The sequence below is a fragment of the Protopterus annectens genome, chromosome 2.part0 (genome assembly GCF_019279795.1).
Source record: "Protopterus annectens isolate FY-2018-M chromosome 2.part0, PAN1.0, whole genome shotgun sequence".
In the NCBI taxonomy this organism is placed as follows: domain Eukaryota; kingdom Metazoa; phylum Chordata; order Ceratodontiformes; family Protopteridae; genus Protopterus; species Protopterus annectens.
The window spans coordinates 1,383,230,652-1,383,254,073 of record NC_056728.1 but is presented as its reverse complement, the minus strand read 5'-3'; the positions used below and the strand labels follow the sequence as shown (position 1 = coordinate 1,383,254,073).

The following is a 23,422-nucleotide window of genomic DNA, read 5'->3' as shown; positions in this document are numbered from 1 at the left end:
ATTTTAAATTTATTGTTTTGAACATTTTTCCAGTAAACAATGAAACAAAAAGCATCCACCAATGACAAAACTGCCCAATTCAGAACATTTCCATCATAAAAAGTCTACTCAAGTCCACCAGTATCAGTAAAAATATACACAATCTCTGAAGTAGTAAACTCCACATTGAAAAATGTGTAACTAATAAAGAGGTTGCTGCTAGCAAACACTTTATATGTCATTGTTTAATCTACAAATAAAGTGCCTGTTACCCTTGAAGAATAACTTGCTTTTGTTGCATGCAATAAAAAAATGAAAAGCTAGTAATACCGCAATAGGGAATGGATAGCAAACTGTTAACAGGTTCATAGTTACTAGGTATCTTTGCCAAAAAGACTGCAGCATCCACCCCCTTTACAACACAATACATCATCAGCAATGCATTTACCTACTGTGGGAGTAGAACCCACAGCCATCAGCATCTAAAGCAAGTACACTATCTGTTGTGCTATTAACAATGCAAGCAGACTAAACATAAGCAGCACTAAACTTTTGCTCCCCTGCAGCTCTCAGCTCCTTGTAAAATCTACACTCAGCTGTATCTCTGAACTTTTCAGCACAAGAAATCTGGAAAAAGCCAACATTTATTGGGGGGGGGGGACAAAAGGCCAAAAACCAGGGACACATTTTAAACATTGCTTGTATAATGTTTGAAAGTTGCTAGAATAAAATGCTGCGTTACCACCATACATTTCACTGCCACGTCTTAAACCCAGGGGACCCCGTGCAAAACAGTCAGAGCAACATACCACTGCGCCACATCAACTGTTTTGTGAAAGAGGAAGACTGAAACTTAAATAGCTTCCATTTAGTGAATTCAGTTCTCACCATAGCACAGCTGTCAACCTCTTAGCACAAAATACCTGAACAAAGCCAATAATGGGTGACTACAACCACCAAACATTCAGTGAATTCAGTTCTCACCATAGCTCTCAACCACTTAACAAATAACACCCGGACAAAGCCAGTAATGGGAGAATATAGCCCCCAAACATATTCAGTGAAATCAGTTCTTACCATAGCTCTCAACATTAGCAAAAAACCTGGATGAAGCCAATAAATACCTGAATAAAGCCAATACTGGGTGAATACAGCCCCCAAACATTCAGTTCTTACCATAACTCTCAACCCTAGCACAAAACCTGGATGAAGCCAATAATGGGGGGAATACAGTCCCAAACACTACCTAAACAAAGCCAATACTGGGTGAATACAGCCCCCAAACATATTCAGTGAATTCAGTTCTTACCATAACTCTCAACCCTAGCACAAAACCTGGACGAAGCCAATAATGGGGGGAATACAGTCCCAAACACAGGGATACATTTCAAATATCCATCTTGTACACTTAGAAAATTGCTAGAATAAAAGCTTTTGTTACCATGCACTTTCTGAAGAATATGAAGTCTGATATTTGAAGTGTGTCCATTTTTTTTAACTTTTGTTAACCAGGAAAGTCTGACTTTGAAAAAAAAAAAAAGCTAATTTTTAGCAGAGGCCCAGGGAGAAACACTCCAGACAGCCAAGAATAAAACCAGAGAACATGTAGCTGTCAGGCAACAAGGACATAAATGCAGAAACCACAGATTTTATGAGGAACAGAAAAAGTATGAAGGAAAATCCTGCAACATTTTTACAAATGGTGGTGGGTAGGGAATTCAGGCTCTTGCCACTTGGGCCCAAGGTACAGAGTTCAAGCCTTATTCTCTACCCACCACCATGTACACCTGGGGCATTTCACACACACACACACACACACACACACACACACCTCTACCTGACAGTGTCCCATTTTCTTTCCGTTTCATGTCCTACTTCAACTCCCTCTCTAACATGGAGCTTGCAATTTCCAGGTCTGCTTCTGGCAAGGCTCATATCCCATCCATAAGTATTCTCATTATTCCATTTTATATAGCTTTTAACACAGAAAATCATGTCCTTATCTGACAGACATGTTAACCTGTCATCAGCCTACTAGACATTTGAAGTCCACACCATAATAACAGCAATTAATGAATATACTTAAAACAGCTACCAAAACAAGGAGCAGATCTCTAGGTCACATTTTTCTTATTTGCTGGAATAACCTTCCTCTCAAAATAAAACCTAAAACAAATTACTATGAGTATAAGAAAGCTACACAACAGCAACACACTAGAATGACACAATGCCATACACAGTGAACTGCAAAATGGCAGTAAAGTAACATTTCACATACTTAAATACTTAACTAAACACCACAAGTATGGTTATCATTACATCCTGAATTTCCTGTTTAAGTGATTTACTGTCTATTCTATGGAAGACTAATAGGTGTGCATAATGGATGCGTACCTAATCAGTCTAATCAGTGACAATGAATAGGCTAATTTCACAAAGAAAAAGAATAAAACGCAACTGCTTCAGGAGCACTGGATAGTTAGACATAATATTAACCTCTCTTTAGCATATATTTATATAAGATATAATTATACTACTCTCAGTGTAGGCTTCAACTTATCAATCAAGTGCTCCAAATATACAGTATATAAGTACACACACACCCACCCACCCCCACCCCCACCCACACCCACACCCACACCTACACCCACACCTCTACCTGACAGTGTCCCATCTTCTTTCCGTTTCAGGTCCTGCTTGTAAACCAAATCTGTGTGAGTTCCCGCTCATAAACATAGCGATTGCTATTCTGTTTCAGTCTGTGTGAGTTCCCGCTCACAAACATAGCGATTGCTATTCCGTTTCAGTCTGTGTGAGTTCCTGCTCACAAACATAGCGATTGCTATTCCGTTTCAGTCTGTGTGAGTTCCCGCTCACAAACATAGCGATTGCTATTCCGTTTCAGTCTGTGTGAGTTCCCGCTCACAAACTTAGCGATGATGTCAGCGCGACTGGACTGTTAGCACGGACTTCTTTCTTCTTAAAGAAGAACGCACGTAAAAAAAAAAAAAAAACTTTTTTTGAAATTATCTAGCCGATTCCAGGGGGGTGCAAGTGCACCCCCTTGCACCTGCCTGCGGGCGCCCTTGCCTGTGCTTCTTACTTCTACTTTGTACTCGCTATGTAACTCTTCATTTTTGTTAAAGGAAAATTACACTATAGAGACTAAAATGCATTCTGTAATAAAGTTACACAGCCTGAACAAGGCAGTATTATTTCCAGTTAGAAAAACAGTTGCTACTGTAGAATATCTGCAAATATCCTTCTATATCACTGTTGCAGTATTCTTAACTGTAGGGGTCTCCTGCTAAGGATAGCCCAACATCTATCTAGTATACCAAAGCCTTTAGATCCTGTATGTGCAGTATATCATAAGTAGGCTCCCCGCACAGGAAGTAAGGCATAAAGGTGACACATGGATGCAGTTAACAAGTCTTTGCAGCCAGTCTAAACTCTATCATCACTCATCAGTCTGAACCTCCTTTGCTGTGCTGAATACCTAGCCATCATATAAGTACCACATTGGGGTCTTTTTTCTTCTTACTGTTGGTCTTGTTTTCTTTGGGTTATCTGGAGCTGGTGTTATCCAAGAAGGGAAAATGTCCTTGTGTGAGACAGATTCTGCATAAAGATCATCACAAACAGCGTCTGTTTTGTTTGGGTGTTTCCCACGACCATACCTTCTGTAGTATTTGTAAGGCATTTGTGCTCAGGACTCTTAGAAGCCAGTTATCTGCCCTGGCAATCTACCTCAAGAACCAGCAGTTTAAACAGTTAGCCCAGGTTAGCATGGCAGAATCAGTTAACCCCGAGATGCTACCATTAATCAAGAGGAAGGCCAAGAAGTCTTGGATGGATTCTTTGCTGTCCAGCCTTCACCAAACATCACTCTAGAAATGGGTGATACCTTTGTAGGCCGTTGATTGTTGACTTTGGATTCCTCTGCCACAACCCTGTCGGAGGCCAGCATGGATCCTTCCCTTCGCACTTCCTCTGAGGCTTTGCAGGCATCTGCTCTGGATGTCAAGGGGAAGCAGTGATTTGCTTCCTCAGTGGGCTCTAGAGGAAATCTGCAAATTCTGATCAGGGAAGAGGTTCTGGGTACTCTTAATGAATCTCATAAGGGGTTGGAACCTCTGGTGTTTGTTAAAGCTGATGTCCCTACTAAGAAAATACAGAAGATTAAACATTATTCTCTGTGTCCTAAGGACCCTCAGAGGGAATGGCACAAGTTTACTCAGAGCCTGTTCAATACCTTAATAGCCTTGAAGCCTTCCCAAGGGGTTTCTGTGTCTACTCTGCCTTAAACTTCAACTCCTTCTAAAAGGCCTAGGGAGCCTAATTTGTTGGATGAGGATTCAGAGTCTGATGAGAGGCCTTTGTCTTACTCTTCCCAGATGCCTTCTCCCTTAGTTTATGGATCTGATTAAAAGGAATACATTAGTTCTGAGTCTTCTTTAAATGAGCTGTCTTTTGGGAAGACACTAGCCAGAATGATGGAATACTTTTAAGTGCGATTCTTCTCAGGTGTCTGATATCCAGAAGAGGTATTATGAGTTGCTTCAGGTAGACACTCCTAAACCTTCTGCAATACTTCTTGTGTTGTCTGCTTTGTTAGATGCCTTTATAGCCACCTCTAAGACTACTAATTCTCAGCCCCCTCTCCCAACAAACCGGAGAGGTTCTATAATGTTCCTCAGGATTGTCGATTCCTGTTTGTGTCCTGCTGATCCTGCTGAGGTGTCAGTTTCTTTTGACAAGCCTTCTAAGTTTTTTTCCCTCTGCCAAGCTCCTGTCTTCGGATAAGAATAGTAGGGCTATGAAGAGGATTGAATAAAAGGTCTATACTGCTCCTACCATGGTATTTAGGGCCATTAATTTCCAGACCTACATGACCAGGTATGCTCTGGCCTTCATTGCCCAGGCTTGTCAGATTATTTCTGACTTTCCTGATTCTAAAGGAAAGTCCTTTGCAGTCTCTATTATGGATTCTGCCTCCCAGGTTGCTCACCACTTTGTCAAGTGCAGCTACAATGCTGCTGATGCCTCTTCCAAAGCTGCTACCTTTGGGTCTGTCATGAGTTGTTTTTCTTAGCTTTGCCTACAGTCTTTACCCGAAGACATTAAGGACAAGTTACTGGATGCTTCTTTAGATAATAAAAATCTTTTGGGTCTGCTGCTGTTGATATGTTTAAATCTCTTCAAGAAAAAGGTAAAGCTTTGCAGGACCTTGAACGTACTTTTGTGTCCCCCATCCCTAAGTTCCAGAGGAGCTATCTTTCTAGGTCTGTGTTTGTTTGTAGGCAACCTCATCAGGTCACTAAAGGTAAGAAAGGTGGTAGGCGAGCTCCTACTACTGCTAAGTCTTCTCAGGTTCCTATGGCTCATAATCCTCTTTTGTTTGACAAGCCTGCCTCTCTTTGACACTTTGCCCCCCTAACCCTCGGCCAGGTTGCTTTGCCTCTTCGTCTTCCATCTGTCTTCCAAACTAGCATCTGTCCATCATCCATCAAGCTGTTACTGTGTGGAAGTCTCTCCCTCCTTTTTTAGGGATTCCTCAACCTCCTTGAGAACAGCTTCCCCATTTCTCAGAGATTCTTGTCCTGAATCCCTGGTGGACTTGGGAACTATTCAGTCTGTCCCTCATTTCTATGTAGGAAAGGGATTCTATTCCTGAATGTTCCTGGTTCCTCAAAAGGAGGGGACTTGGAGGCCTATTTTGGATCTCTCCTTACTCAACACTTTTCAAAATGTTCCTTTCTTTCAGATACTTTCTCTTCAAATCCTGTTTTCTTTGTTGCTGCACCTGGCTTTTTTGGTGTCCTTCAGTCTGAAGGATGCTTACCTTCATATTCTTATTCATACTCTTTTCAGAAAGTTTTTGTGTTTCTCTGTTTCTTCATCTCATTTTCAATTCTCTGTTTGACCTGTGGTTTTTCTACATTCCCAAGAGTATTCACAAAATACCTAGCGCCTATGATTGCCTTTTGCAGGCTCCAAAGCATTCAGATTTTCCTTGTCTAGATGACATGTTGGCTGCTTCTCCCAGTTGCCTGTTAAAGGCTCTGTAGTTCACTGTATCTATCCTTCAAACTCTGGAGTTCCGTATCAACTTTCAAAAGTCTGTCCTGACCCCCTCTCAGGATCATGTGTATGTGGGCTGCAGGATTCAGACAGTGCCAATGATGGCCTCTCTTCCACTTCCAAAGGTTTTGTCCTTGACAGTTTTCTTTCTGTCTCTTCTTCTTGTGCAAGCCATTCCAGCCAGGGTGTTTCTTTGGGCCCTAGGATTCTTGCCATCTTCTATTCCAGTGCTCCCTCTTGCCAGAATGCATATGAGGAAGCTTCAGTGGTACCTCAAGTCAATTTGGCTTCAGCATTGCCACCCTCTGGATTTTAGAGTGCCTGTCCTTCCTTGTATCAAGTGGGAATCAAGGTGTGTATTTGGCAACTTACCCTCAACACAGGCCTGCCCTTTCAGCCTCCAGTACCTTCACAAGAGCTGTTCACCAATGTTTCAGACATGGGGTGGAGGGGTTCCTGTAGTCACCTGAATGTTTATAGTTTCTGGACTCTCCCATCAGAAGTTAAACCATATCAATATCAGAGATTGACAGCTGTGATTCTGGCCCTTCAGGCTTTTCACTCCATGCTCTCTCTAGGCCTCCTGAAGGTTTACATAGACAACACCACTTTGGTATGGTATGTTAACAAGCAAGGGTCACAAAGTCTTGCCTTCTTTGCAGATTGGCTGTTCAGGCCTGGGATCTAGCTATCAGTTATCAACTAACCCTTCAGACAGTGTATGTTCCTTCAGAGCACAATCTAGCGGCAGACTCTTTGAGCAGGTCCACAACACAGGCTCACAAATGGATGCTCCACAGAGACGTGTTTCTGGACATAGTCTCTCAGTGGGGTATTCCTCAAGTAGATCTTTTTGCCTCCCCTCTGAATAGGTAGCGCACTCTTTTCTGTTCCAGAGTACCATGGCATTTTAGATGGATGTTCTCCCTTTCCCTTGGAAGGGGATGTTTCTCTATGTTTTCCTTCCTCTTCCTCTAATTCCCAGAGTCCTGCAGAAGATTTACTGGGACTCCCCAAAACTCTTGCAAGTGACTATTTTTGGCCAAGACAGCACTGGTTCCCCCTCTTAATACATCTTGCTAGGAGCAATCACCACAAGTTACCTCACCGGTTGGATCTCCTCACACAGGACAAAGAGTCACTCATCCATCCTCACTTGTCCACTCTTCAGCTGACTTTTTGGATGATAAGATTGTGATCCCTTTTAGGCACCTCTTTTCTGTGGATGTGTTCAGTGTTTTACAGGAGGCAAGAAAACCCGCAACCAGAAATTTTTGTATGTCCAAATGGGAAGGATTGTCTATTTGGCGCCATGCTCATTGCCACGACCCTTTTTCATTGGGGGTCCCTCTGGTTCTCTCCTATTTGTGTGAGCTGCTCTATTCTGGTTTGGCCTGTTCTTCTGTGAAGGCCCATTTGTTAGCTATTTCTGCCTGTCTGCCCTTGAATCCTCCTTTGGCTTCTCATTTTGAGGTCAGACAATTTCTTAAAGGTGTCTTGCATCTTAGGCCCCCAAGGAAGCCTATTCCTCCTCCTTGGCACCTTAATTTTGTTTTGTAAAAATTGACTCAGGCTCCCTTTGAGCCTGGAGTTTCAGCTTCCCTTCAACAGTGTACTTAGGGGGTGTCTGAACTTCTGGCTCTTATGGCCATTCCTTGTTTTTTTTTTTTTTTTTCACAGAGACAAGTTGTCTGTTCATTCTAATCCTTCTTTTATGCTTAAGGTTATTAATGAGTTGTCCTTAAATTGGGCAGTTCAGCTCCCTTCCTTTTTTCCTTCTCCGCAGCCTGCTAGTGAGAGGGTCCTGCATACCTTGGATTTGCACAAACAGCTCGGGTATTTTTTGGATAAAACTAAGACCATTTGTAAGTTTGACCAGCTTTTTGTTCCATTGCATTCCTTTACTAAGTATTATAAATTGGATATGTTTTCTAAAGCCAGAGTAGGTTTTACTAGGACTGTCCTTCAGGGTTTTGTTGAGGGCTCTTCCCAGCCTTCTACCTCCCAATCCATTTCTTGAGCTCTGTTACTCTCCCTAAGGTTAAAAATACTGCAACAGTGATATAGAAAGAGATAGCAGAGCTTTGTAAAATCTTACTATAACAGCAAATGTCCTTCTCTTCATTGTTGGAGTCAATATTCAGTCCCTTCCTCCATCCCCTTTTTACTTTTGGGTTTTGATTTGGTTACCCTCCTGGCTGAGGGTCTCCCTTTTCCTTCTGCATTTTCTGTCCTATGGAGACTGTTCAGTGCATAGATGTTAGCAGTTACATCTCTCACACACACCTCACACCTCTTGTTTTTCCTGTGCTGATACCACTGAGGTTAAAGCTCACCATTTGTCTTCAGTGGCATAAACATGGAGAACAAGACTTATGAGTTTTTTTTTTATTGAAGTTGAGGCCACATTTACCAGTGGTGTGAAAACTCTGTTTGGCACTTACAAAACACTTGTCATGATGCAAAGGTAAGAAGTATATTGTTGACAAACCTCTTTTAATCACATTTTGTCTACTTAAATGATTACCAGCAATCACTCTAACTTGCAGTAACTGAGCTGCACCTGTTCTACAGTGCCAGTCACACCTCCCCCAACAGCGTGTGCCAGTGGCAGCCACCTCATTACCCCCACCGTAGCTCCATATTTATCTCTCTATATAATTTCTAACCAAGGCATCATTAATTTATTGAGCGACATTATAACATCATTGGACTGGAAACATGTCAGAGTTATGTAAAGAATGCTGTAGATCTAAAGTAAGATATTGCATTAAAGACAGCAACAAATACTCTAAAGATTTGTGAATCCCATACATAATTGTTACAGAACAGGATTGTGAAAACCCACACCTTTTCCTCACCCTAAATATATTTTGATTTTTATTCTAAGCATTCTACATTTAATGGTATTGTTATTGGGTCACTCTACATGATAAGCACACGATGTACTTGAAAATGTTACAGTTTGTAGAAAGACAAATACTTGCCCTTAACTTGGTAAACAGCATCTCTAAAAGCATAATACAAGATGCAAGCATTAAAAGTATATACCAGAGAGATTTTTATACCTTGTCTAGATCATATTATTTCTTGAACAAGATGCATTAAGAAGATCGAAGAAAGCAGCTTATGAATAAAACTAGTTTGGCTAGATCGTACTTCTGAATGACTAGTGATATGCAGCATACACAGAAATACATGTTTTGTATTTATTTTTAAGTCACAATGGAAAGATGTATGCCGAAGTCTAGTAGGAGATATTCTTATGCAAATGCCACATAGGGGGATCAGTGATCAGCATGGGAGGAAAAGGTCAGGGACCTTTTAAATATATTTATTTAATTTAATATTTATTTATTTGTAAATATGTATTTTTTTAAATATATTTAAAACAACTGCTGATACACAGAACCAAGACCAAGAATGGTAGAATATTGTGCTTGTAGCTGTAGATGTTGAGTACAGAAAATATAGTGTATTAAATGTGTGCATGTGAGCCAAAAATAAATGATTTAATACACCTAAGGTAATTAAAGGACTATTTTTTTGGTCCCAGACTAATGGTGGCATATTCACCCTATAGTTTCATATATTAATCAGAAACTAAGTTCAGAAGACAAGGCCTATAGAACTTAGCTCTGTCTTGTCATCACTGTTCCATCACATAAGAGATAGACTCACCTTCTGCATTGGATCAGCTACTGCAATAGCTAGGGATAGGCTCAAACCATGTGAGTGGGAGGATGGGAGGCCAGAGAAGTGGGCATTGTGGAAAATTTAGCCAAAGGTCCAAAAATATACAATTATTTTAAAAATTACTGGAGTCCATGAAAGGGAATTCTTCTTTGATTGTTTAAAATTCAACAAACAAAAATGTTTAAAACAAGCTCAGGTAAGAAAAAAAGAGATATATAACCCAAGTCAGGTTATAGCAGGTAGAATAGATGTGCTTTATGTTCAGAATTTATCACTGTCATACATTGCTTTGCACAGTAATGTTCTCTGTAATCATATTCTTAGATGTGAGTTTATGGCATGCTGTCAGCACCCCAAATCATTTTATTTTTGCATGCTATTTTTTTGGCTAATTATGAGATTTATAACATTTGTTTTGATTTATTCCAGTTGCAGCTAATGTTGGCAGTTTTTTGTGCAATAATGTGATTTTTGTTTTTATTTTTTGTTGTTGTATTGACTGTGATAAGTGCCTTTAAAATGTTTCCCTTCCATTCTGCCCTTGTTTCTTTACAGTCATTGTATACAGCAGATTCTAGAAAGTGTAAATCATTGTCACACAAATGGCATAGTTCACAGAGACCTAAAGGTCAGTATCTGTAGGCTGTAATAATAATAATAATATAACAGAGAAATAGTCTGGTAGTGGATGGGGAAGAAATGAATCATAAGGGTCCCTTGCCTAACTGAAAATTGCATGTGACCTTTTATGACTTTGCTAGTTAACAGGTATAATATACATCATGACATAAAAATAAACAATTTAATAAACTAATGTTATGCTGTATTTGAAACTCAGTCAGAATCTTTGGTCATATAAAGATAATAAAGCAAACTCTAAGAAATGTCATCCATAAAATGCATGTGAGCAGTATATTCCAGTGAACATGATGTACATTAACCTGTAGATGAAACACCACTTCTGTTCTGAGACGTTGGGTTGCAGTAGCATAACAACTGGTCACACATTACTCCACTGGAATGCAGCTAGCTTTATGTGTAAAAGACATTAAAATCAAAGTACTGTATGTATTAAGTTCTGAACTGCCTGCATTCAGTTGTGCATGCCAAATTTTGCTAAGCATGTTAAGTGCCTCAAGAAAGAAGGTGAATTAACTCCTGTTAGGCTATGTAACTGTTTTTTCTTTAGCCAAGTTGTTCCTCCTGCTAAAAGATTTGGGATTACTTTATTGTTCATTCTGCATTGCATTCCGCTTGTTTTCTAGTCTTCTACTTGGGCTCTGTTACTGCAGACTGACTGTACTTTTTAGCTCTTGGAATTTTAATGACCAGATCTAAGAAACAAATATATCCAAGACAGCTGCAAGGAGTATCAAAGGTTGACAGTGGTAAAAAACAAAGTCCAGAAAACAGAAAAACCCACTGATATCTACCACGGCAGTTAAAATAAAATTTATTCCAGATAAGCGCTTTCGAGCTACTGCGCTTCTTCAGATCACATATATATGGCATTTGGTTATTGATTACCATCTAAGTCAGCTGTTGTGTCTCAAAGCATTGCCTTCCCAATCAACTGAGGTGCCTAAAGGCAATTCTCATGGTTTGTGGATCCCATAATGAGTGAAGGAGCAGGAAACCATTGCGTTTTTAAGCTTTGCACAGATAATGGCTTTGCCATATTTACCTTAATGGCTAACTTGATCAGTAAGTTTATTGACATATTTTGACCAGCTGCGATACATATTTGATTTACTTGCTGTATGTGACTATGATATTCTGGTGTATTACAAGATGAAAAATTGAAGCTGTAGTTGTTGTCATCTTTGAATGCAGGAGAGCAAAGCTCTAAAATGGTTGGGGGTCTTTGCAATATTTCCTTGCATAATACTTGCAACAGAAGGGTTTATTCTGCTGGTGGTTGCACAATCATGTCATCATTCACATTTAATTTTCCTGCACTGGGTTTGCTAAGGCACTGAGGAGTAGAGTGGATCCAAGTCTGGGTTTTCTCATAATGGCCCTAACCACTTGTCATTCCAAATCTCCTGAATCAATCCTTCCATATTCTGTTCCTTGCTTTAGCTTATGGTACTGTCACAGTTCACTTGCATTCATAAGCGACTGGTTCTACATTAGAACTTGTTGCCCCTGTCACTAGGTGTCTGTTTATAATTGACTGTAAATTCATATGGATTCTTCCAAGGAGTTCTTACTGCCAAAGAAATTCACTTGTTCAGATTCTCATACTTTTAGCTGTTTTCTTTGTTTGCCGTATCAGTTTCCAGACTCTCTGGTTGTGGATTTTGGTCTGTAGGCTGTCCTGTTGAAGATCATGCCAGTGTTTTCATGTTTAGGTTAATTCTGAACCACGGCTCTTTAAATACCTTTACAATGCTTGACTTACTCAAGTAGTGCCATTTTCCCAGTAGGTCAGTCTCCACATCGTGAGGCTAGGTTAGTTGGGTTGGCATTAATTCCAGTGCTGAAACTATTTGAGCTAATGGATACCCATTATGTTTTTCTTATGACATTGTAATGGCTTGCTGGAGTCTTGGACTTATTCACCCTTATTAATGAATATCAGTATTTGATACCATGCTAAGACTTGCATATTCAGAGTGGGACACAAAAGAGCTGAGAGAATTGACAGTACTGTGGTGTATGGTCAGGACTATGACACAATCTTAAATTGTGTCCACAAGTATGAGAATGGTTGGATGTGATCAAGGATGTAGCAACAACAGGGTAAAACTAAACTTTGTGTATTTATTAGCCATGTAGCTGGATTGATACAGTACACCTTAAGTCATAATGCATTTGTTCGCATAAGCATTCTGTGAAAAATATGCAGTGATTACATAGCTAGCTTGAAGTAGTGAATCTGCAATTTCAAATACAGTAGGATATAGTTAGACTTCTAAGTGTGAATTACATGGGGGGGGGGGGACAGCTGAAGCACTGGAGACATACAGAATACAATAAGGTATAATGTCACACAAAACATAGAATATTATTAGAATTAGTAGAACACTCACAAATAATGCATACGGAAGAACTAATTAAATATATTTTTTTATAAAGAAGTGAATAAATAAAATGTCCAACTAGCACGTCAGCAGTGACGATACTGCTTAATACTTTATTGCAGTAAGCAGTGAGGGTACTGCATGCAGCTGTGCACCATTATTTATCAGAGCTGAAGGAAGTACCTGAGATGGCAGTAATAATTGTCATAGCATATTTTTCCCATTTTTCTGATGCAGAAGCACTGATGGTAGGTGAAGGGTACTGTAAGTTCTTGGTATGAAAGCTAGGAAAATGTTCATACCTTATCTGTTATAAAAGTAGTTTTCTGGAAACTTGTGTATTTCTGAAGACACCCTTTCAGTTGTTAGGCTAAAGGAAGCTCTTACAAAGGATAAGATTAATTGAGCACTACTAAGATAGTAATAAAAAGGCTTGACTTCTGTCATTCTAGCAAATATAAAAATAATCCATATGAAGCAGTCTGAATGTAAGAGAATCAAGGAGCAGTGTTTCTCAAGCAGTTACTTTTAATTATTAAGTTTTTTGCATGGAAGACAGTGGTGTTTATTGGAGAGTGAGAATTTAAGAACTTGTTAATAATGATTCAAAGAATGGAGTTATGTTTTGAGTTTAGTGCATTGAATGTGAGCAGATGTTCAAGTTTGGGGATAATGGGGAGTGATCATTTGAGCTTTTGTTGTGACCTTGGATGATGTCTGCTGTTTAAAATGCATTATATCTCATTGATACTAGTCTAAATGTTGTATGTAAGCAGATAGGTCATGTCTAACTAGACCCCAGGCTATGTAGGTAATTGGTGCCGCATGATATGAGTATTAGAGGATGTTACAATTTGTAGTAATTTGTAGTAAGGGGAATTTAAGTCTTTTAGCTATTCCATATAGCATACAAGTGGTTTGTTCAGTGTTGGGAGAAAGTTATTTAAATTCAACCATCATCAGAGCGTAAAGAATTCCTTCTGAAGTCTTTCTTGGAATAACTTTGTAGTTTCACCTGGTTTAGTAAGAACCCACTTAGTGGCATGTATGGTGGAATAAAGGCTGCTACAGAATCGGATCTTTAATAAGTTACTAATAAACAGTGAAAATGGTGGGGCTAAAAATTTGATCTCATAGGACAATTGTTTGAAAGGTTCTTTTGACCATAGTAGCTGTTCCTGAAATTACCAAATTTATGCTTATATTACGTAGCTTTGTAACCAGAATAATGCTTCCTTGCCAAATCCAACCATTCCATGTTTATATATAAAGATCTGATAGTTTACATATTCAGATGCATGTTTAATTTAAATACATTCCTATATGAGTTGGGATGTGCTTAGTCACACCATAAATCATTGTAAAGTTGTTGAACACATATTCATAAGCCATGGTGGGAGTGTAGAAGTAGTCCACATTTATTGATTTGCTGAAGGACTTGATTTTAAGTGATTTTATTTCCCAAAAGTCTCACCAAAGGGCCATGGGTTAGAAACGCATCAAAAGTCCTGTGACACTCTTGGGATTAAATTAACAATAATAGAATTTTTTATCAGATGAAAGGGGGTGCCAAGGACTTCCAAGACAGCTGCACATCCCAGTGTGAAAACAGAAACTCAACAGAGAAAGCCAGTAAACTTGTGTTTATGGGTAAATTTCAGTAACTGTCTAGTAAGTGCACTGCCTGGATGCCAGGAGTTAAGAAATACAGAAGACCTGGTAAAAAATCAGCTACAAAAAGTGAGAAAGAAACACTGACTGGAGAACATTTTGCAGCTGTTCAACAAAAAGAAGTGCAACCTTCAGACATTATTCCAATAACCTATAGGAAGATATAAGACAACTGCATACAGACCTGGTTAAAATAAACAAAACACTGCTGGAGTATGTCAACATGAACAACAGAAGGCTGGAAAAAAAATGGAAGAAACTTTAAACAGATATTCAGATGAGATGATAAAGCTGCAAAAATCGGAGGTCGAAATGAAGAAAAATCTGCCTGAATATGAGAATGCTAAAGAAGGGATGTTTCAAAAAATAGTAGAATTAGAGGACAGAGGACAGAGCACTTGGGGAAAACCTGAGATTTTCAGCTATACCAGAAAAGCTGGAAGGAACAGAGTGCATTAGTTTTATAAAAGGACAAAAAAAAAAAAAAAAAAAACTGGACTGGTATTTCACAGCAAAAGTTGTTAGTTGAAAGGACACATCATGTGTATGCTCCAAACCTGGCTGTAAGAAAACACCATAGACCTATGATAGTAAAGATGCAATCCTACCAGCAGAAGGAGTTGATTCTGAAAAAACTGCCTCAGAAGAAGAAAGTATTAAACGTAAAAGTCAGCGGAGTATTTGTGGAAAATGATTATTCATTGTACACTAGACAGAAGAGGAGCAAAAGTATTATACTGTAAAAGGAATGTCAAGATGCAGGTGTGAAATTCAAATTGCTTTACCCAGCTATCTTTAAGGTATTCTTCCCTGGAGGGACAAAATATTTTTTGATGAAGTACATGCTAAAGAGGAGATACAAAAGTTTGTCCAACAAAAAGTAAGTTATGGAACAGAAGGAGGTTCTGCTTTTCCTCTTCTGGTAATAAAGATGACAGTGGGACTGTACTTGTGAAACCTTTTCAAATCTTTCAACAGAAAATATTGGAGAGAAGGAAGGGAGCAGGAGGGGTTATTAGAAGAATTGAGAGTACGTTGGAAATGAAGCAGAGACAGGATGTGGAGATGAACAGTAATACAACTAGTAACTTAATATGGGATTATAATGCATTAATTATATTTGTGAAATATGGCAGAAAAAGAAAATCTGAAAATATTGGACTTTTTTCAGAATTTGTTGGACTTGTAGGGGACTCTAAAGCATATGCCCTACTTTATGTCATTAATGTTTAGGAAAGTGCTTTGAGGAGGGGAAGAGGAGAGGGAAGTTAACTGTAAGTATTTTTTTTCTTAAATAGTACTAATTTTGTGTCATGTGGTTTTCTTTACATGCTATAAAGTAAATGTTTTCAGTTATTTTTAAGTATAATGGGGATTGTACACAGGTGCTGCTGTTCTTTTTTTTTTTCCTTTCTTCCTTCTCTCTTTTTCTTTTTCAGTTTTAAGAAATGTAGGTACTGCAGTGTAAACAAAAATCCTGGTTAAAAAGCATGATAAAAGAAAAACATTATTGTGTTTTTTTTTTTTATTCTTGCATGGGAAATGACTGGATTAAAGACCTTAGATTGATTTAGTAACACGTTTTAAGAGAGAGTAAGTAAATGAAAAAGAGCATTTAATATTATGAGGCTTTTTTTCTAGCAAATACATGCATGCTCAGTAACAATTCTACAGCTGGTCTTCATGCTTCCATTGAAACCATCAGATAAAGATAAACGGGCTACCTGGTTTTCATGTCTCCATGGAGACAATCTGATAAAGAGAAGCTGGCTGCAGTCTGGTTGAGAGTGATTGGCTGAGGGGAAAAAAAAAGAAAAGAGTAATTGTCTAGGAGATAATGTTCTCTGAAGGCATTCAGGGATTTTCCCAAGGGTAAATGATGTTCTCTGAAAACATTCAGGGATTTTCCCAGCTGGGAGAGCTATAAAGATAAGATAAGCACTTAGTAAAACCACAGGCTGCACCATGCGTCTTAGCATGGGTAACCTTTTTTTTAGGTTAACTCAAGTTTGCGAGTGTGGCTGTCAGTTTGGAATTTTTGTTCCTATCAGGAAGGTAAAACTTAAATATTTGAAGGTGTACATTGTTTTGTGTGTTAGTATTAAGTTAATAAGTTTTGGGGGGTACTGAGGTGTGTTGTTTTTTGTTTGAGTGCTTTCAATAAAACGAAAAGTTTTATAAGATGTGACATAGGCTCAAATGGGTATGACGAGAAACAATTGTATACACGTTCAACATGCCAGTGTATGCAGGTAACACAAAAGCTGGAACTATTTGTAGTGCTAAGGGGCTACTGGCAAGGGAGGATGATTACACTGGTATGTATTTGCATTCCACCTAAAAGTGCTGTAATGGAGTTGAAGAAAATTCTGAGGAAAATAATCAGTTTTTAGCAAAGAATATTACTTATAGGTGGGGACTGAAATTTGATTTGCAGTAGTGAAGATGTGTTTGGGGGCCAAGAAGGGAAAATATAAGAAAGGAGGGTATATCTTTGAAGAAATTTATGAAAATAGTTGGTAGTTGGTATAGGAGATGTGAATTCAGTAATAGAAGTTCAGAGTGAATTAAGATATTATTCCCCAAGATATAAACACTGGGCTAGGCTAGACATAATTTTACATTTCATAGGAACATGTGTATTTAATTGAATGTCTTTGATACTCACCCAGTAACTATTACAGATCATGTGCCAGTAATAGCTAAAATAAAAACATAGGGTAATGAAAGAAAAATGAGACACTGGCATGGTTCATAGGTAGGTACTAGGCTATCGGCCCTGGGGCCTATACAAACCCAGCCAAAAAGGTACCCTGGCTTTTCACCCAAGAAAATTATTTTCCTGTGCCACTGTTGAGCAGAGCCACAGAGGTGATCCCCGGGGTGAATTTCCTATTTCCCATCCAGTCATCAAGATTTTTCTTGAAGAGTGCTAATGAGGAGCTTTGATTGATATAGATAGGTAGTTTATTCCAGAGTATGGGAAGTCTCTGGGACAGGAATCTATCCCTCCAGCATGTTCTGTTTATTGTGGTGACAAGGTTTAGGTCCCTAGAGCGTGTAGCTTGGAGGGATTAGGATTTCTTTAAGTGGAGCATGTCCAACAGCTCTGAGTTTGACATAGCTTTGTATGTTAGGCAGAGATCACCTCTGAGTAGGCGATATGCAACAGAGTAAAGCTGGAGTTTTTTTAGACGGTCTGCGTAGGGCATCTTTTTGAGGCCGGTAATCCTCTTTATGAGGTATTTCTGCTGCCTTTCCAGTTGTTGTAGATGTCTTGTGAGGTACATACCAGAAGGGGCGTTGTACTCTATAATGGGTCTAATGAGTGATGAGTAGACGGGAACAATGACCTCTTTTTTTTCTGGATGAGAAACCTTTTGTGATTAGGTGTGCCATGTAGAAGGATTTCCAGACTACTGTGGCAATGTGATTATCAAAGGAGAGACTACTGTCCACCTGTGTCCCAAGGTCTCTTATCTCACTTTCGGTGTTAAGTATACTACCCCCTATGTTGTAGTTCATGGGTACAGAGTTTTTACCAAAGGGGATGACAATGCACTTTTTGGCATTGAGCTTGAGGCCATGGCTTTGACACCAGGCATCTGTCTCAGTGAGGCCCTTTTGTAGGATGTCCACATCGTTAGGAGTTTCGATTATGGCTCCTAGTTTGCAGTCATCTGTGAACTTCGTTAGCCAAAGACCTTCTGTGTTAGCCTGTACTTCAAAGAAGTAGATAAACAAGAGAGGACCCAGGAATGAACCCTGTGGAACTCCACTTGTCACTGGTCTGAAGTCGGATTTGAAGTCTGGTACTTTCACAGTGTGGGTTCTGTCAATGAGCCAGTTGGCAACCCATCCTGTGACCTAGGGATTTATACCGAGTTTTGTAAGTTTATCTATAATTCTAGAGTGGGGGATGGTGTTGAAAGCCTTGGCAAGATCTAGATAGGCTGTGTGAACCACCTTATCCTTGTCTACGGCTTTGGTGACTGTTTCAAAGAAGTCTGTCAGGTTTAGGAGACATGATCTGCCTTTTACAAACCCAAACTGGATGGGATCCAAAGTTTGGAGATTACCAATGTCTTTGTTTATAAGTTCCACGATGATACATTCCATGGCCTTGCAGACCAGGCTCGTCAGGCTAATGGAGCGGTAGTTCCCGGGGTCCATGGTGGCTTTCCCCTTGTGGTGTGGGATAACCGTTGCTGTGCGCCATTCAGCAGGCACAAAGCCTGAGGTGAGGCTATGATTGAACATGGTACTTAGGTGGGGTGCCAGTTCGTTCTGTAGTTCATGTAGAACGCAGCCTGGGATATTGTCTGGTCCCATGGATGCTGTGTTCTTGGCTTTGGAGAGTGTGGTTTTTACCTGTGCAGCCGTGATTACAGGAACTTTGCATTCTTCCGGTATAGAGATGGGCTCTTTAGGGGGTGAGAGGGGGGTAAAGTTAGCACTGAACCCATCTGCCAGGATGTTGGCAATATCAGTTGGGTCTGTATATTTAGTGAAGCAGCAAAAACACGGACAGCACACAATGAGAGAATTAAAAAGCACGATTTAATCCACAATCCAGACAGATAAACGTAAGCGCTTTCGGCAGGTTCAAATAACCCGCCTTCATCAGACAACCACGAGTTCCAGACCATTTATTAAATACATTCATGTTAAAATTCATTAACCTATCGTAATAGAGTGCATTCTTCAATTTAATGAAACCATGACAACCTTAAAGAACTTAAAACTGATACTCCAGATGCCTTGTTATATTGCTGACTTAAAAGTCAAGATAGGTTCTTTTAAAACACTTACAGAATGTTATGAACTTGAAGCCTTATCCTCATATAAATACAAATACAAGCAATAGTTATGTTTATTAGTGCTTCGTATTTGCATACTATTGATATTTTTATATGACACCTGTTGGAAAATTTTGCTATTGTTAAAGCTATATACAAGAAGCGCTCCCAAAACTGGTTTTGAACATGAATTTTGGGAATCATATCCAAGACTTATTTTAAAGCTCCTGTATACAGTTAAAGCCTGTAACTATGACCGCATTTTATATTAACAAAATTAACCAAAGAAAGGTTTATTGTACCATTGATGAATTTAAACATTCATGACTATTCTATAACGATATTGTTGACTAGAATCCTCCGCTCCAGTGGTAATAAATTAAATTAAAGCAGAGAAACTAGTAGAACAAATATAATGCTCACTTACAAATGGAATAACATGAACAAAACCATAAAAATATAACAATATAACCATAAAAATGTGCCTTATAAAAAATTTTTTTTTGGTCACTGACAACTGATTATTGCAGAAATAATAATGATGATTAAGGGGAGGACCATGGCAGATTCTGTTAGAGATTGACGAACTGCTTTGGCAAATTAGGACTAGGGCCCATGTCTTCCCTGGCATTAATGAAAGCCTTTCTATCAAATGTGTACTAAAATGGCTCTCTCTTAATAGGTAAATAATCACATTAATTATTGTCATATTGGTTATAAGTATTTTTATTAACTATCATCATATCCCCGTATAGGGTTAATTAAATCAAATGGCATTTGTCACCATAAGACGTAATCATTATTATTTCTGCAATAATCAGTTGTCAGTGACCAAAAAATTTTTTATAAGGCACATTTTTATGGTTATATTGTTATATTTTTATGGTTTTGTTCATGTTATTCCATTTGTAAGTGAGCATTATATTGGTTCTACTAGTTTCTCTGCTTTAATTTAATTTATTACCACTGGAGCGGAGGATTCTAGTCAACAATATCGTTATAGAATAGACATGAATGTTTAAATTCATCAATGGTATAATAAACCTTTCTTTGGTTAATTTTGTTAATATAAAATGTGGTCATAGTTACAGGCTTTAACTGTATACAGGAGCTTTAAAATAAGTCTTGGATATGATTCCCAAAATTCATGTTCAAAACCAGTTTTGGGAGCGCTTCTTGTATATAGCTTTAACAATAGCAAAATTTTCCAACAGGTGTCATATAAAAATATCAATAGTAAGCAAATACGAAGCACTAATAAACATAACTATTGCTTGTATTTGTATTTATATGAGGATAAGGCTTCAAGTTCATAACATTCTGTAAGTGTTTTAAAAGAACCTATCTTGACTTTTTAAGTCAGCAATATAACAAGGCATCTGGAGTATCAGTTTTAAGTTCTTTAAGGTTGTCATGGTTTCATTAAATTGAAGAATGCACTCTATTACGATAGGTTAATGAATTTTAACATGAATGTATTTAATAAATGGTCTGGAACTCGTGGTTGTCTGATGAAGGCGGGTTATTTGAACCTGCCGAAAGCGCTTACGTTTATCTGTCTGGATTGTGGATTAAATCGTGCTTTTTAATTCTCTCATTGTGTGCTGTCCGTGTTTTTGCTGCTTCAGTTTTACTTGGTTTGGTCTGTATATTTAGTGCCATTGTGCTGTAACTCAGAGCAGATCTGAGTGTTGCCATTGAGATTCTTGACATAGCTATAGAATGCTTTGTGGTTGTCTTTAGAATCAGTAGTGATTTTGTTTTCGTAACTAGCTTTGGAGAATTTTATTAGGGATCGCAGCTTTTTACTGAGGCTGACCAGGGAGCTCCTCCACTCGTGGGATTTTACTCTCTTTTGCAAGAGTTTCTTCCTTCTGTTGTACAGTTTGTTTATGGCAGGGGACCACCAGATTGGCTTCCTTTTTTTGGAGGATAGCGTCTTGGTTCTGTTTGGGATAACACGATCCATGCACTCATGTAAGTGCTTATAAAGTGCAATTGTGTAGGATTCAGTAGTCATAACTGTATTGTCCATCTGCATGGGTGTCATGAAGTTCAGCACTTCTGTCTTAAGAAGCATGAAGTTGGCTTTGGAGAAATTTTTTACCGTGGTTTCCTTAATGGGGGGTGGGGGCGGGATCTGGATATCAAGGGTGATAAGCTTATAGTCGGATCGGACCAACGAGGAGTTGACTTCAGGTGTGGAACACCGGTCACTCATGTTGGTAATGACTAGGTCTAGGATATTGTTGCCCCTGGTGGGGGTGTGTGGATAAGTTGATCTATGTCATTGGAGTTTATGAATCCAGAAAGCGTTGAGCTAAGGAGTTGGTACACGAGTAGTTTTCCCAGTTAATGGTGGGGTAGTTGAAGTCGCCCATTATTAGGGTGTTTGGTTGAACCCTAATATTTTCCAGTACATCAAGAAAAGAGAAGTGGGAATCCTGGGGCATGGTGGGGGATCTGTAGCAAGCTACACTTGGACTGCAGTTTTGCCCAGAGTTAGTTGCACTTGGATAACCTCGGATGCATTATGCTGAGCAGCTAGCCTGGATATCCTTAATGAATATGGACATGCCTCCACCTTTGGTGTTTCGGTGCAGGTTACATATATGGCCAAAAGGTGTGGTATGAGTTATAGCATGGTAGTGCAGGGGTGCTCTCTGGAGCCTTGAACCAGGTCTCAGTCACTGCACATATATCGATGTTCTCCATTTTAAGGAGTGCCTCGAATGAGAGCATTTTGAGATTTAGACTTCTAGCATTGAGTAGCATTACCTTCAGTTTTTGTTTGCCTGTTCCTGTTATGGTGGTGAATTTGTTATTTGAACCCTGCCTAAAAAAGGCACTATAGGGGCAGCAAGAGCCTTAGCCAGTATCTGGAATCCCAGAGGTGTCAGGTGCAGGCCATCTGTGGCAAAGCATAGTGGTCTGTCAACCATGTCATTCCAAGCAGACAGATACTGGATCCCCTTAGAATGACACCAGAAGCTTAAACAATTGTTGAAGTCAATCATTTTGTCCTTGTACTGCGGTATCATTCTGGGTGATGGCTGAATGCTACTCAGGGCTAGGGTCATACCTGCCTGGGCTACAAGATCGGAGAGCTCTTCCATGTCTCTTTTCATGTAGTCCAGGGAGGTACATCTCAGGTCATTCACACCAACATGGACAATGACAGAGTCATATTTGTACTTGGTGTGGAGTGACCTGAGTGTATGGGTTATGTGGCTGCACCGACAGGCAGCTGACAGTAACCTTCTCCTTGTCTAGCCTGGTGAGTGGGACATCAGTGTGCCTGACCATAGAGTAACCTATGACTAGTGTGTTGGGTATGTTGTTTTGCCTTATTGGCTGTGGTTGAGTGGCACACTGAGTCTGTGGGCTATGTATCATTTGGATTGTGTTGGGGGATGGAGGTTGCTTGTGTTTCTGCTTTGGAGGTCTCTGTTGCTTAGACAGATTATTATTGAGAGCCTCTGCAAATGTTTTTGTGTTACTGTGTGTGGATTTTGGTGGTGTAGATTTAGTGAGACTATGTGTTGAGTATGGTGTGGTGCAAATGTTTACCTTCTCCTCATGACTGTCAAGTTCAGTCTTGGTTAGAGAGAGATTTACCTCCAGTTTGGCTAGATAAGTGCATCTCTCACAGGTTGTAGTGTTGGGTGGTAGGAGGAGAGGGTTGTCAGTGTACATGAGGCAATTTCTACATTGCCTCAAGATGCCCAGATTCATCAGATATACAGGAGAGAACACTGGGAGCTGGCCCTTGGACATGCCTGAATAAAAAAAATATTTTCCTCTAGATAAGTGAGGAAAGTGAGTACAAGAGCTGTTTTTCTCTAAGCAAGTGAGAAAAGTAAGTACAAAAACTGTTTTCCTCTAGGTAATGAGGAAGATAGAGTGCTATAGTAATTAGTAGCTTATTTAGTGCTTACAAGTTCTGAACAAGTGCTGAGCATGAACAAGCAAATTTAAGTGCTAAAGCTAAGAATCTGTATCTGCACTAGACGAGTTACAGGACAGAAACAAGTGCAAATGCAGGCTTTCAAATCAGAAAGTTGAGAGAGATGGAAGAGATTGCCCAAACGGCCAATAACTACAAGTGGGTGTTGTTTACATGTGCTTTGTAGTTTCCGATGTTGTGATGCAAAGTTTTAGTATTCT

The 23,422-nt window shown here is 39.3% G+C and overlaps 1 protein-coding gene across 21 annotated transcripts in view; it reads left to right on the top strand.

Moving 5' to 3' along the window:
* CAMK2D (calcium/calmodulin dependent protein kinase II delta) overlaps nucleotides 1–23,422 on the top strand; it is a 1,797,486-nt gene that overhangs the window by 1,205,340 nt on the left and 568,724 nt on the right. For 10 of the 21 annotated variants that reach the window (XM_044061588.1, XM_044061591.1, XM_044061592.1 and 7 more), the window contains exon 6: nucleotides 10,315–10,387. The exons of the other annotated variants lie outside the window; for them this stretch is intronic. In XM_044061588.1, coding sequence (XP_043917523.1) covers nucleotides 10,315–10,387 — 73 coding nt within the window. The remainder of the gene's footprint in view (nucleotides 1–10,314; nucleotides 10,388–23,422) is intronic. 21 annotated transcript variants of the gene reach the window in all.